The sequence below is a fragment of the Phalacrocorax carbo genome, chromosome 6, assembly GCF_963921805.1.
Source record: "Phalacrocorax carbo chromosome 6, bPhaCar2.1, whole genome shotgun sequence".
Lineage (NCBI taxonomy): Eukaryota > Metazoa > Chordata > Aves > Suliformes > Phalacrocoracidae > Phalacrocorax > Phalacrocorax carbo.
In genome coordinates this window covers 9,134,344-9,148,970 of record NC_087518.1, presented here as the reverse complement: position 1 = coordinate 9,148,970, position 14,627 = coordinate 9,134,344, and the positions used below count along the sequence as shown (strand labels likewise).

At 51.7% G+C, this 14,627-nt stretch overlaps 1 protein-coding gene across 8 annotated transcripts in view; it reads right to left on the bottom strand.

Annotated features, from left to right (window-relative positions):
• CADPS (calcium dependent secretion activator) overlaps positions 1 to 14,171 on the bottom strand; it is a 225,309-nt gene extending 211,138 nt beyond the window's left edge. For all 8 annotated transcript variants that reach the window (XM_064453572.1, XM_064453576.1, XM_064453573.1 and 5 more), the window contains exon 1: positions 13,751 to 14,171. In XM_064453572.1, coding sequence (XP_064309642.1) covers positions 13,751 to 14,122 — 372 coding nt within the window. In that variant the 5' untranslated portion in view covers positions 14,123 to 14,171. The remainder of the gene's footprint in view (positions 1 to 13,750) is intronic.
• Positions 14,172 to 14,627: the final 456 nt, after the last annotated feature.

Genomic DNA, 14,627 nt, shown 5'->3' with positions numbered 1-14,627 from the left:
TAAGCTTGGGAGATGACAGAGGAGCAAGCTACAGGCAAGCCATGCACTCAGCTATGTATGGAAACAGCAGGCAGCCTGCTGCCCACCTTCCCAGACGCAAACAGTGAGGAGGAAAGGATGCACAGCTATTGTGCATAGAGTTGTTAAGATCTATATGAAGCCCCACATGTGTAAATTAAACATTGGCTCCTTTTATCATCAAGTGCACACAACTTGTAAGCATGAATTATGCAACACTATTAACTGTCTTATTATAAGTGGGAGCAGCTGTAGAGGCTGCTCAGAGGACACAGCACGTCGCAGAAGGGGTGGCCAGTAGATGCTGTGTCTGCGTGTGTCTGAGCTACAGCATGGCCATGCTCACCAGGTCCAGTCCTAGCGCTCCCAGGGACCTGCGCATCCTGTGCTAACCAATTAGCTCAGCATTTCATAAGCTCTCACTGTTTTCCAGCACTCTATGGAGAAAAGAAATATTTTCATCACTTTTTATTGATGGCAGCTTGAGAAAGAGCTGGAGAGTTGTGTGAGCTTGTGAAGCAGCAAGCAGGGAGCTGAGCCTGCAACCTAGCCCAAACCCAAGCCTGCAGCCAGCATCCAAACTGCCGAGCTCTGCCCCCACTTTCGCCCAGGAGCACAAGGAGCTTGAAACAGCAAACCCTCTCTGACAGCAGGGAGCTCCAGTCCCTGTTTCAGTTCAGTAATTTGCTCTTTGACTAATGAACCCCCGCACTCGGCTGGAGCCCACCAGTGAGGACGCCAGCCCAGGCAGCACTGCACAGCCCACGTCGCAAGTCCCGCCGGGTCGCAGGCAGATGCTGGACGCAGGCAGGGATGCAGGCTGGCAGCGCGGTGCGCTCACCTGTCCTGAGCCTGCGACCTGCAGAGTACTGCGGGCTACTTCGCCCAGTCACCAGGTCCTCGCCAAGCTGACTCCATGCTTAGCAGATGTGCTAGGGTTGCTGGGAGCCAGCTCTGACCATAAATTACTATAGAGTGAGAAAGCTTTAGATGCAATTTTACATAAAATATTAATCTCTCTGGTCAATATAAACGCTGTTAGGATTGAGTGGCGGGGCTGTACACAGTGGGAAAGTGTTTTGGAACACAACACGTGCTGAAAGGCGAGGCACAGATTGATATTAAGACCAGTTTCATTTATTGTATATATCATGGACTTGGAAGAACAAACATCAAGCACCGTGATTACATTTACTGATGATTCAGAGCTGTGTGGGCTCCTCAATACACAAGAGGAGGGCAATAAAGTCCCGGACAACTGTGAGCAAGCACGCACCTCGGGGGATAATTAAATTAATTCGAGCTATGGAAATGCCACACAACAAGGCTAAAACATAAAGCAAAGAACATCGAAAAGGACTTTGCACTCAGAGACTATATGAGACAAACCCAGGCTACTGCTTGCTCCCAGTTATCCATGCAGGGTGCCAGGTGCTGTACAAGCACAAACGTTGTTGCAGCCAGAGAGAGCAGATAGGTGAAGGCAGGCACAGGATACACATGAAGCATTAAGAATGCAGTCCCAGTGATACCAGTTTTAAGTGCCCCCAGCCCAAGACACTGTGGCTTTAGACAGGGGCCATGCCACACAGGGACTGCTGGTGATGCTGCAGCCCTGGGCCACCCTGGCAAAACAAATCCATGCAGGGGACCTCAGGCCACAGTGCCTGCCTCCTGCCTTGCTTACCAACTCCCAGTCTCTATTATCAGCTCCTTACCAGGCTCTTAACCATTGCTCTCCATTCCAGATCACGTACCTGCCCCTAATTGCCCAGGCAGACTCGCCACACTAACCAGCCCTGCCTGAGCAAGGCAGCTGCCTTAGGAGGCACTGAGGCATCTTGCCAGAGCCACCCTGCCCAGAAAAAGGACTGCTGGCAGGGTATTGCCGTGGGTGCAGAGCCCTTTCCAGGAGATGGGACCCAACAGCACGTTGGAGCAAGCACAGAGCATCTGGAGCAGCAACATGAGAAAGGACATGGGAGAACTAGAAAGAAGTGGCAGAGCTGCCCAAGGCCCCGAAGGCAAGGAGAAGATGCTAAATTTGATGAGGTTGAGGAAGGGAGCCAAAGGAGGAATAAATAGAGCTAATGAGAAAACAAGGCATGAGCATTCAAAAACCTTTAACACACTGCTAAACAGCAATAAAAAGGCAATTAGAGTTCCAAGATGCATGGAGGGTAATTGCACACACTAAAAATAGGTGGTGGGAAGACTGTCCTGCTCAGCAGGATCTGATTCACTTTCGGGGTGACTTCTGCACACACAGGAATATTCTGGTGTGAGACAGAAGCTGAGTGAAGAGAGTTTACAGAGAGATGAGATTACAGGAAGAATTTATATCACACGCATCCTTCTGCATGAAATATGCACCAAGCAGGAGCTTTACAGAGGCCCTGGAGATCTGAGCTTGAGGAACTCCAAACAAAAGTTCAGCAGCAGAGATGTGGAATAGCCTTAGAAGGGAACATCCGTTTTATGCCAGCCAGCAACATGTATGGCACTGGAGTCCGGGCAGTTCAGTGGCTGCCACTATTGATGGAGAGACTCCCTAACCACACAGCTTGCCAGCACCCATGGAGATCCTGCCCTGCTCAGCTCGTAACCCTTGCATGAGCACGTGCACACACGCGCCTAGAATGGCATTTAACAGCAAGCAAAAAGAAAGGTTTAAAAGTGGAATTCAAACACCAAACCCACTTAAGCACGCTCCTCAGGCTGCCACCTGCATGCTCCTTCTGTTTCCTACCTGTGCCTCAGGTGTGCTCGCTCTGCTCCACAGCAAGGAGCATGACAGCTCCGCAGACAGGTTAACCCCCTCCCTCGGGCTGGTGTAACCCTTTAGGGGATACCCATGTCTTGTCGGTACAGGCTCATGGTAGCTGGTGTACGCAGCTAGCTCGCTGATGCCGTTCCCTGCCCAACCCTCCCTCCCTAGACCAGCTAGGCTGGAGCAAATGCACCAACTGCTGCAAGGCACTTGCCCTGACAGGCACATGGCTCAGGCTGTGGAGGAATGTGACATGAGAGGTCCTGGGGAAGAAGGAGCCCTCAGAGCAGATAAAATCCACAAGACCCCAGCTGAAGGTAGGGGCAGGGTCTTTGCACCACTGCAAACAACATCTTTTAGAGCAGGATGCACCACTGAAGTCCAGGGAACCCACCAACAGGAGAAATCATATCAGGTGGATCCCTGCCCATCATAAACTACCACTGCATGATCAACTCGAGTTTTTTGAGGACATCAGCTCAAGACACCTAGAGGCTAGAAAAGTGCTATTCCCCACCGTTTCTGCAGGGCCCCAGACCGTGCCTGCTGCAAAGCAAATGGGAGATGGAAAACACAGCTGCACCTTGGAGCTGTGAGCAATCCCTTCTCCCTACCCTGGCTCCTTCAGATACTCTTCTGTAGGGAGAAAATTTGCAGACTGAAGCACCAAAGGCCCAAGAAAGGGAAGGAGCAAAGCTGCTACTTCCCAGCTCCAAATACCCTCGGCCAGGCCTGGTGCCTTTCCCAGCACCTCGCTCCTTCCCACCTCAGAGCATCAGCGTGAATCCACACTCGGGAGCTGCCTCTGCCCTCGTGAATGACTGAGCACACACAAAGTCTCTGCAGTCTTAACTCCAGCTAGCTCTTGGCTATGCACCAAAAAACAACCCCGTGCAGCTCAGACAGCTGCACGTCCCCAGATAACAGCAGCAGATGTCTTCTGCCTAGAGGTCTTGCTGGCAGAGGGTGGTCTGTGGTGCCGGGGGTGGGAGGCACAGCGCTGCTTTTTGCGGCACGCACCGCTGGCGGGTCACGCAGCCTCACCCGTGGCTGAAGAAGTGCTGGCTGTGTCCTTCCTTCATCCTTGCATTGTCACCATGCAGGTAGCAAAGCAGCTGGCTCCTGCTGCGTCACCCCATCAGCTTCCTTCTGAGGCAGCAATGAGTCTGTTGTCCCTGGTTGCAAGAAGGGTGGGAGCAGTCTGCTAGGAGTGAGGGAAAAACTAGGGGTGTAGGCAATAAAAGCAAACTCGGTGTGTGCAATATGCAAAGCATCTGTGCCCTCTTGCTGAACCAGGAAAGGACATTTTGCATCTTAGAAGAAATTTGACTTTTGCTTGATATTCTGCTGGTGTGATGCCTAAATCCTCTGCTGCTGAAGTGCGTGAGCAGCAGAACAGAACAAAACTTCACTTAATTGCTCCCAAATAATCTGATATTTTTTGTGCCTAAAACATAACGTCTGAACCCCTTCTCCTTCCCAGCCCCCAACAATACGACAGGGAACATCCAAGGGAAGCACTGCACGGCATGTGGGCTGCACCTGGCCAGCTGCTACAGAGGAACATCTCCCTTCCACAGTCACCTGCACCAACATGCCATGGTCAGCCAGAGCAAGCACAGAAACCTCCCAAAGTGCTTCTGCAGTGTTTTGTTTTACTTGGCCAACTGGCTGGACAGGGCTCTCCCAAATCTCTCCTTGGGATAAGAGTTTGCTTATAAGCAAAGCACCAGCTGGAAACGAGATAGATGGTATACGGGACAGTGAGGTCATGTACAGAAAAATGCATTGTCTATGTAGGAGGGAAAAAAAAATTTTTGACCCCAAATCTGCTTCCTTATTAAACTAACATCATATCTCACTTCAGCAAGCATGGTGCTTGCTTTAGGAGCACCGGTTCATATTCCCTCTGACAGCCAATTATCAAACCCGAGTCCCTTTATCTCAACAGGGTGCCACCAGCCAGGCAACTTCTCCCTTCCTGCTCCCAGACAGAGTGCATACATTGGCTGTGAACCCCTCCAGGCTCCAAAATGAAGCTCATGCACACACCCACACGTGCGCGAGTGGCTTGGATCCCACCTGAAAGAGGCAATTGCCCCCATCTTCAAGCAGCTCCAAGGAAAGCAAGGGGCTGCTCCCCTGAGATATGGAGGTGGAGGAGGCTCTGTGCTGGGGTGCAGGATTTTACCATGCTGCAGCCACATACTGGGGTGCTTAAGATGGTAAAATCCTGCACCCCAATACATAGCCTTCTGTATCTTAGGTCATTGCCTACTTAGCATCATCTGGACTGGTAACATGGTAAATTCCACAGGGAACGGAGAATTGCTTCCTACAGGAGTCAGCGTGCCTCACACACCTCACCAATTGCAAACACATGTTGCAACTAATAAACATCAGTGGTTACTACAAACTTACAGGATCCACAAACTCCCAGCACCATTCTCTCCAGCTCAGCATGCGCTCAGGATCAAATTCAGATGCTATAGCAGACACCACTGATGCTCTTCACAAGGCGATGTGTGAGACTGTTTCAGTAAGACATTTCTTAACAAATAGCTTCTCCTATCAGTAGTTTCTCAGGGTGCGAGGAAATTGGCCTTTCCTCCCCATTACTTTCCTCCCCCGCGCCAGACAGGCAACTGGGAGCCAAACCACCTCCTTTGAGCCTTGCTCCGAGGGACCGAGCTGAGCCTGTGCGTGCCACAGTGCTGCGGCTGCTCTGGGTGCAGGGCTTCTTTCTCCTGTACATTAGGCAACAACAACATCCACAACAAGTGCTTCTTTTCCACTGCCAAGAAGTTTGTTGTGGTTCCCTCCCCACCAAGATCCTACCCCAGGCTGACGACAAACAGCAGGAGATGGGCTTGCAGGGATGGGGTCACTCTGCTCCATGCTTGTAGAGGACCAGGTCCAGTTCATACCCAGTGCTCATCCTAAATCATCAAGCGTGGATCCAAATCCCACCCAAAAAAGAAGCTGGAGGTAGAAACAGGGTCTACAGCCAAAGCTAGACCTCAAGACTGTCTCATCATATTCTGAAGGCAAAGAGCACCTGCCCTTGGGTGAACATCACCCTAATTTAGCACACGAGATCACGAAAGACTGCTGCTGGACCATTAGCAGGCAGCCCAGTTTGCCAGGCTATTTGTACAAATGCATAGTGGCATCAGCCCAAAGTCTACCAAAGTCAGTGGGGTTCCTTCAAGATCTGCTCTCTGCATCTCCAGTCCCCAAAGATAAACACTGCAGCACCATCATTAAAAAAAAAATTCCCACCCTTTGGGCAAGGAAAAACCGAAGTAAATCTAGATTTCATTAAATTTCTTCATCAAACACTAACATTTGGCTACAGGCAGGTGCTTGGCACTTGAGTGGTCGTGGTCACTCACATCAAGTCATTGAGTTGTATGTTGGGGCAGTTTTCCAGCCCCTCCAGGTTGGAGGTGGCCTGCACTAACGTTCCCTCACAAGGGTCATTATATACATATAGACATTATAAAAGTCCAAGCTCCCAATCTTCCTGTGAGGTAGACTGACAGGTTTTGAACTACAACTACAAAACCAGCATTGCTTACCCCATGCTGAATAAATATTTGCATGACATTTTGACTCAGGTGTTTAAATTCTAGAAAACATCTGACTTTATCAGCCTGAATCACGGACAAATACCACCAAATATTACTACTAAAGGCACCTTTTCAGAGAACAATTTCACACATTCACATCAAATACTCAGCAACTGCACTTACCTCTGATTGTAGAGAATGATGCCCACCCAATCCAGAAATAAAACCAAAGTACCCCAAGTACCCTGTACCCACAAATAACTTCTTTTAAAGCAAGCACCAGGTTATGATGCTCCATATATTTTTTTCAGTACTACAAGGTAACAACACTGGGAAACTCCCCAGGAAGCTGCCATCTCATGCATCTCCCTGCTCCCACCCTCATGAAGACACAGCTGGACCCTGCTGCTGGACCTCAAAGCACACCCTACCAGAAGGGTGGCCCAATTCTGACCCACTGGGAGCTGGTGGTGCCACCTGCTGTGTGGAGCAGCCAAGGTGAAAAGGCAAACTCTGCTTGTCCTCCCATGCCTGCACCATGCTCTCCGAGAGCTGGGGAGCAAGGTGTCACCTTCCCTTGCACCTCACCCTGCTTGATTTCCAGGAAGGGAAGACCTTTGAGGGGCCACCCAAACCCCAGCTCTGAGGAGCCACCCACACCCCTGGTGACAAACAGAGAAGACCTGCTCACCACCAGGGAAGGTCCCCTCATCCGCTGTTTTAAGGCAACGCTACTGTTTTAATTAGCCTTAGTGTTTAAAGTCACAGTGAAATATATGTGGCTCCTAGAGATCACTTTGTGGGTAAAACCCTGGCACTGCTGAAGCCATTAGCTGAATTCACATGGACACCAACTAAGCAACAGCTTTATTGATTATACTATATTGATTGGTCTTAACATATTAATCAGGTTTACGTAATTAAATAGGGTGTTTACCTTGTACCCCTCTGAACTAAAGCATCAGCATTGGCCATAAGGGGTTTGTATGCACTCACCACTAGTAGCGGTGTTGTGATGGCTGGATTCTTACTGCTAAACCACACAAAAACAAATTAAATACTCCAGATAACAAAAAATTACATAGGAAAATGACTTGCTGACCGCTTCCCACTTAGGTGAATGGAGAACGAGTGACTCATCATTCAGCAGAAGGAATTACAAGTTGTGCAAGAGGCAAACTGCTTCAGGGAGAGTGTCTAGACTACGCAAAGCAAAGCCATAAATAATACCTTTCGGAAACAACAGGCTTTACCAGGGCTTGGAGCTGCACCATCTGATGAGTCGTCTTCACTCTTAGTTCACATCACCTCTGGTCCGAGAGGCGCCACCGACAACAACTGAACTGTCAGGCTATAGATCAGGAACTACAAAGTTCTACAACAGCCGAAGACCAAGCTCACAGGCTATTTAATTACCTGCTTCCCAATCCAGTAACTGCAAGTATATAAATAGCCGAAGTATGACAAATATTTAATATCTGCTAGAATTAAATTAAGATAAGGCACTGGCAAAATAAATGATAAGTGTTTTAACTGAAAATAACCATTTTCTGCAGATTCCAGACAATTTGAGCACAATGATCACATTCTGCACTCCACACTGCTAAGGAATACTGCACCTCAGATGTGCCAGAACTTCTTCCCCATGGCAGCGCTCTCCAAGCAGCAGGCTCACCTTCACTTCGGGGTTGGCACAGAGCTGACCCAGGAACGGCCCTAGCTGAGAGCCCAGCCACATGCATAGCTCTCATCTGATGGTGGCGGTGGCCAATGCCCACACTGAGCCAGCTAAGCAGCAACGGCAGCCCCTAACTACTCTTCCGTGGTTTTATGGGCATAGCACTAATAGTTATCTTACAAGCTTTGCTGCAACTACAGAGCTGTGCCTGGAGTCCACCTCACACTTGAGACCTGCCTGGACCTTGCATCTCCGTCTTAAACAGCACTAGAGAGCAATGGAGGAACAGACCGAAAAGAGACCACACATCATATTTACCTCTCCTCTCCTGTGGAGCTGAGAAAAAAACACACCTCCAAGGGTTTCTTGAGGCCAACAGGGCAGAATCTGACCATAAAAATCACAGCAGCTTTCTGCTGGAGGGACTAAAACAAGTCCCAACACCACCTGAGTCACAGTCTGTCCCAGAAGAACAATGTGTTAGTGGTTTTAAGAGAGAACTTGTGTAAATATGACGTGAAAGTAACAACCCAACCCATGATAGGGAAGAAGTTTGTGATTATTTGGATGGCTGCGGTAGCTTTACTATGTTCCTAACTGTTCTAGCACCTGCATGCCTGCCAAAATGGCAAAAAATTGACATTTTAAGATGCATCGTAACTGATTTAACAGAGTTTCTGATCCCTCATACCTGTTCTGCATTAAGCACCATGTTTAAATCAATCACCATTCAGCAAAGCACAAGCTTAAGTGTGTTGCCAAATTTGACAGAGAATTTTACTAATGCACCTGATGTCATCCCACAGGTTTACACAAGGACCCAAATCACAAGCCACTTCTCACAGGAGCAGCTCTGGTAATTTGCAACTAAGCTGGAACTTTTGTCATCCCACATTTACCCTGCTGGGAACTGATTTACTCTCCCACGTGCCGCCTGCCGGCTCCCTCATTCTGCAGGGAGGAAAAACAGTGACGGAAAACAGATGATGGCAACCATGACTGCAGCAATGCCTGACCTAATGTGCTCTCCACATTTTATCTCTTCATGAGTTCTTCCTGCTGCCACTTTCCCAATAAGTGTTTTCAAGGAGCTAGGGATAATCTGGAGAACATCTCCCAGTTCATGCTATTTTGAATGAGCAAACACCGATTCCTGGGCTGCGCTGTGCCTTTTGGCTGCTGCGTTTTGGAGGTATTTAGCAAAAGGTATAATCCACATCCAAGGGCGCTTGGTCTGCATATCTGCAAACACAGACATGTTGCCTGACTTCCCCAGGCTGCCAGCTGAGCTCTCCTCCCAAAGTCTTCAGACAGCTGGGCTCAAGCAGGGGGAGGCACAGAGCACGGCCAGTCGACTCAACTCTACTTCCAACAAGTCAGCGTGAGCTAGAGAAAAGACTAAACACATCCTGGGCAAGCTATTACCAAGCTAAGTGCCATCTGCAGTACTAAAACACATTGTTCTGAGAGCAGAGCTGGCAAAGCCGCTTTCCTCCTGAGCTGCATTGTGAGCCTGGAGACTTGGGTGTCCAGCAAGGTCTAAGCTCTGATGAGAGCTTTTCCTCCCAGGCCACATATTCAGTAGGACTTTTGCTCAGATTCCCCAGTGTCTAGTAAGGGCTGCCTGCACACCACCACCTCCCTCCCACCTGGGATAGGAGATAAATACGGATGCCTCTATTTTCACCAAGCTTTTAAGGAACAAGTATTTTGCAGACCACTGCCTGCCTGTCAAATGTGCCTGGAATTCAGTAGTGGCTTAAAAAAGAAGTCCAAGTGGGAAGACAGCACAGGTACATATCTAATAAGCCTTTTTTTCCCCTTAGGAAACAATGCTAGTGAGTTTTAAATAAAAGAACTTACAGGTAGACATCACAGGTATGTAGCTACTCAAGTGAAGCCTTACCACATCAACATTGAGATAAACCTGAAGCAGGTGTAGGCTTGAACACACTGATCTAAAAACAACTTTTACTCTCTGTCGCTGAAATTTCTGGGGTGTCAGGATCAGAAAAATAGCAGCTCTGAGCGACATTTGCTTGAATTCATCTTGAAATCTGAAACAGAGTTTGTTACTGGAATAAACAAGCAATGCTGTCATGCCCACGTGCATGTATACACTCAGCTATGCCATCCATTCACACATTTCCACTGCTCTCTTTGCTCTCATATACATTATAATTTATCAAACCACATGTAATGAGCTTTGTGTTGCAACGGTACCTCAAGTACCTTTATCTCACAACAGCTCACAAGTGCTGTAAAACACCAGGCTGCATTTTCCAGCTCCGGAGCACTACACACAGGCGTGCTGCTACATAACCGGTACCCGTGGTGCCTCACACCACTAACACAGAGCCCCCGGGGCTCAGGGTACCAGCCAGCTCTGATACAGCAGTGCTGCAGGATCAAGGAGGGAGGATTACACACCTCAGGGGAGGTACCACGGGGATCTTCAGCCCAGACAAGATCTTCAGTACTGCAACTGCAACAAAATCAATTGCTTTCTTTTCTGAGAAAATTGCAAAGATGATGAAGCTACAGAAGCAGCGCAGGCTCTGGGAGCTCGGCAGGGGCTCTATGCAATGCAGCCCATCTCAGGCCCTGTGGCCCTCCCATGGAGACGGGCTGGCTCTTATCAGGTAGTGCAGCCAGGCAACTGCTCTGCAGGGCAACAGCCTCGACTGCAAAGCCATGGTCACCCTGCTTGGGCTGTGCTCGGTGGTGGCAGCATCTCCCGTGCTAAAGGGGAGAGCTGTGGGCCAGGTGAAGCCAGCTGTCATCCTCCTCCTTCCAGTGCCAGGCAGGACCTGCTGAGCAGGGCTGGGCACAGGTCACCAGCCCACGCTGCTACACAGGTCCACAAAAGCACATCTGTGGTGCCTGCTCGGCCTCCCCCTGATGCAGGCGTGGGGTCTGAGCAGCCCCACGTGGAGCGTGGCTGGTCCCCATGCCAGGGCATCCTGCCTGAGGGCAGCCACTGCAGCAAGCAGATCGGCAGGGTCAGGCCCTCACACCTCCACGGGGCCCATGTGTGCAGTGGATCAAGAGCCTCCCTCCGCAGCCTCTCCAGCTGGCACACACAGGGGAGGCAGGCGCACGGTCCTGCACACCAGAGTGGGGACTGCAAACAACGACACCTGAGGGTTTTCTGCTTCCCATTTCTCCCAAATGAAACCCTTCCCTTGGAAACGGCAGGCTGTGAGGGTGAAGAAGCAAATGACACATGGAGAAAGAAGCAATTCATCCCCCATCCTACTGATGGGGAAACTGAGGCAACAACTCCCACTGGAACAGGACCAAAACCTTGTTTTCTCTACCTTCCCCCTGAGGAGCAAAATGCATTTTCTCCACCCTGATGAGTCTTGGAGCACCCGGCATTTCCACCATTACTGAAGGCCCACAAATACACAAAGTCCCCACAGACACCACTGAACCTGGCAAAGCCACCATGACATAAGCTTGGTCCCAAGCAGGAATGAGTCCCATAGCTTCACCTTTTGATCCTCCTCAGGCCAGGGAAGGAAGGGTGGGCTTTCCCAGAGGGATGCATGGGGGAAGCAGAGGAGCACATGGAGTCCAGCAAACTCCAGGCTCTGGCAGTCCTTTAACTGTCTTTAACAGGAATCTTGGATAAGGAAAAACGGCAAGGATTTAGTCCCAGGAACCTGCATGACAACTGAATATAAGGATATACAGAAGAAAACCCCCAGAATTAATTCACCTTTAAAAGGGTGAATTCAATTTGACATGTGTTGTCAAGTTAAATTTAGCTTTCCCAATTCCATCTCACTGCTAAGTTTGAGGGGAGACAGTAAGCCCCCAAGACACACCTATTTTAGCTATTTATACAAAATACGCCAGAAGCATTTTCCTACATTCTTCGTTTCACAGAGAACGGATTATTTTCTCCCACGATCCTGTGTAACTTCCCCATTCCCTAAAGTATTGCTGCCAGTCTATAATTTTTCTCATTACTCCTCATTTCTTTGTTTCACCTGTATTTTATTCCCCACTTTTCCTTCCTCCCCTCTTTCTGTCCCTTCATAGCACAGCATTTTGATTTCAGGGGCTATGAATCACCCTTCTTCGCAGCCACTCTTCTCCAGACTGCTAAGGCACTGCCTGCTCCTTTGGAAACACTCCTTTTCAATCTCAGTCCACTTCTATATGAGAAAGAGTTGCAGGGCTTGTTTGTTTAAATTTCTGCAAAACTAGCAATTACTTAAATTCCATTATCTTTTTCTAATGCAAAGAAGTTGTACGGGAAACCAAAGCCAAGATGACTTTGAAAATCCACATTCTGTTGAAAAGGGTGTAGGCAAAAACCAAATGTACGTGTGTGTATATAGATATATATTAAAAAACCCAAACCTAGCTGCTACATCTTCAGCTATGCACTTTGCTCAGCACACAAAAGCAGATCAATCAACCTTCCAGCAACACCAGATTGTCCTATATTGCCTTTAAACTATATGCAGTACGGATACACTTTCCTACCTCCGTATGTTGCAATGACTAATAATAGTCCTGTGGTGTAGCAGAACTGAATGTCGTTTGCATCAATACATCCAGGAGTCTGCCTGATTTGTAAAGGTCATTTGTGAACACAGAACAGTATCAAGGCTAAAAACTGCAGTCTAAGAAACTCATCTGAAAACAGAGAAAAAAATTCAGCCAGCTGTTCCAGAGAGCTACGTCCCATCACAGACCTGACCCTAGCTGCCACAGGGAAAAAGTTGGCTGCATTTGACTGAAAGGTGCCCGTGTTCGCATTCCAGAGAAACTTAATTTCTGCCCTGGCCCATGGGCTCGTGCCTCAGCAAAGAAACAAGCTCCAAGACAGCTCCGCGGATGGGGAGCCCAGGTGAGGGGCTCCTGCCCAGCCTCTGCCTGGAGCAGCGCACGGCCCTGCCGCAGGGACGCATTTGGGGAGGAAGAGTCAGGATTGTGGCAGCGACTTCACTGCAAAGCTCTGCTGCCACATCTTGCTGGGAAGCCAGCGTCGGGGCGCTCGCCACGTATAAACACTTGCAAGAAGTTGAAATGAGACTCAGTAACTCCCCAAGCCAGTGCCGGCACTCCTGGTTAAGCGAACTTTGCAGCAAGCATGGAGTTGCAGAGTCCCTTTGCAGGAGGCAAGGGCACGCACCTGGCTTTTTCCAGCAACGTAACCCATTTCTCTCCTTTCGACAACCTTTAGATGGCCAACATCCCAAACTTCCCGAATCCCGATGTTGCGTAACAAGGAGCAGTGCCATATGTCATCGCGCTGGCTCCGTGCGGGAGACCACGGTAGGGTGGCTGGGGGCTTCCCCGCGCCCCGAGAGGGGGTTGCTGCCAGCCAACCCCACCTGTGCGGGCCCAAGGTGCCCTGCGCCAGGACCGCCCTTGGGGTGCCCGGGCGGCTGCGGGCCTGGGGAACACCTGCGTGGGGCTGCTGGGGAGCGGGACGGAGGCAGAGGGGCAGGAGGAGCGGCAGGGGAGCAGGCAGGGATGCGAGCAGCGGGGTATTTAGGGGAGCATGCGGGGCACAGGTAAGCGGGGGGCAGAAGGGCGGCTAGGGGAGCGGGCTGGGGGCAGGCAGGCAGGGTGCTGCCAGGGGGCAGGAGGACAGGAGCAGCCGGGGGGCGGGTGGTGGGGGCGCAGGCAGGGGGGGCCGGGCCTGGCCGTCCAGGCAGGGCCGGGCAGGGCAGGGCAGGGCAGCGGTACCTTCTGCTGCCGGCGGGCCATGTCGGTGGGCTGCTTGGCGTTGAAGGGGTAGGCGATGCAGCGCATGACGAAGACGTAGAGCTGCAGCTTCCTCTTCCTCTCCTCCTCCTCCCGCTGCAGCCGCTCCAGCTCGTCCTTCTCTTTCTCGCTGGCCACCGAGGGGCTGGGGCTGGCGGGCCGCGCCGCGCCGCCGCCGCGCCCTCCCGGCTGCAGCCCCCCGCCGCCGCCGCCGCCGGCACTGCCGCCGCCGCCCGGGCCCTCGCCGGGACGGCTGGGCGACAGCCGCGCCGCGGCGGGCGCCAGCGGCTCCTTCCCGCTCTCCTCCTCCACCAGCTCCTCCGACTCCTCCTCGCTGGACGACGGGTCCAACATCGCGGCGGCAGCCGGCTGCGCTGGCTCGGCTCGGCGCGGCGCGGCTCGCCTCTACCCGGCTCCGGCTCCGCTCGCCGCCGCGCCCGTGCGCGCCGCCGCGCCGCCCCGCCCTCGCCCCGCCCCGCCCCACCCCCTGCGCGCGGGCGCTGGCCGCGGTGCTGCACGGCGGGGGGCGAGGGAGACAGCGAGCGCGAGGGAGCGGCCCCGCCGCGCATGCCCGCTGCGGGCGGCGCGAGACCGCCGCCGCCGGGGCGCCGACATGGCGGGGCCATCGGGAGGGCCGCGGGCTGCCCGGTGTCAGGCCGGTGTCCGGGGCCGCTCCCGCTGGGCCACCGCTGCGTCCCCCGTGTCCCCACAGCCCCACACAGACACTGCTGTCTCTCGCACTGTCCGCACAGCCCCACACCCACCGCTGTGTCCTCTGCGTCCCCACAGCCACACAGATATCACTGTGCCCATGGTGTCCCCACAGACTCCACTGTCTCCCGGCATCCCCACAGCCCCA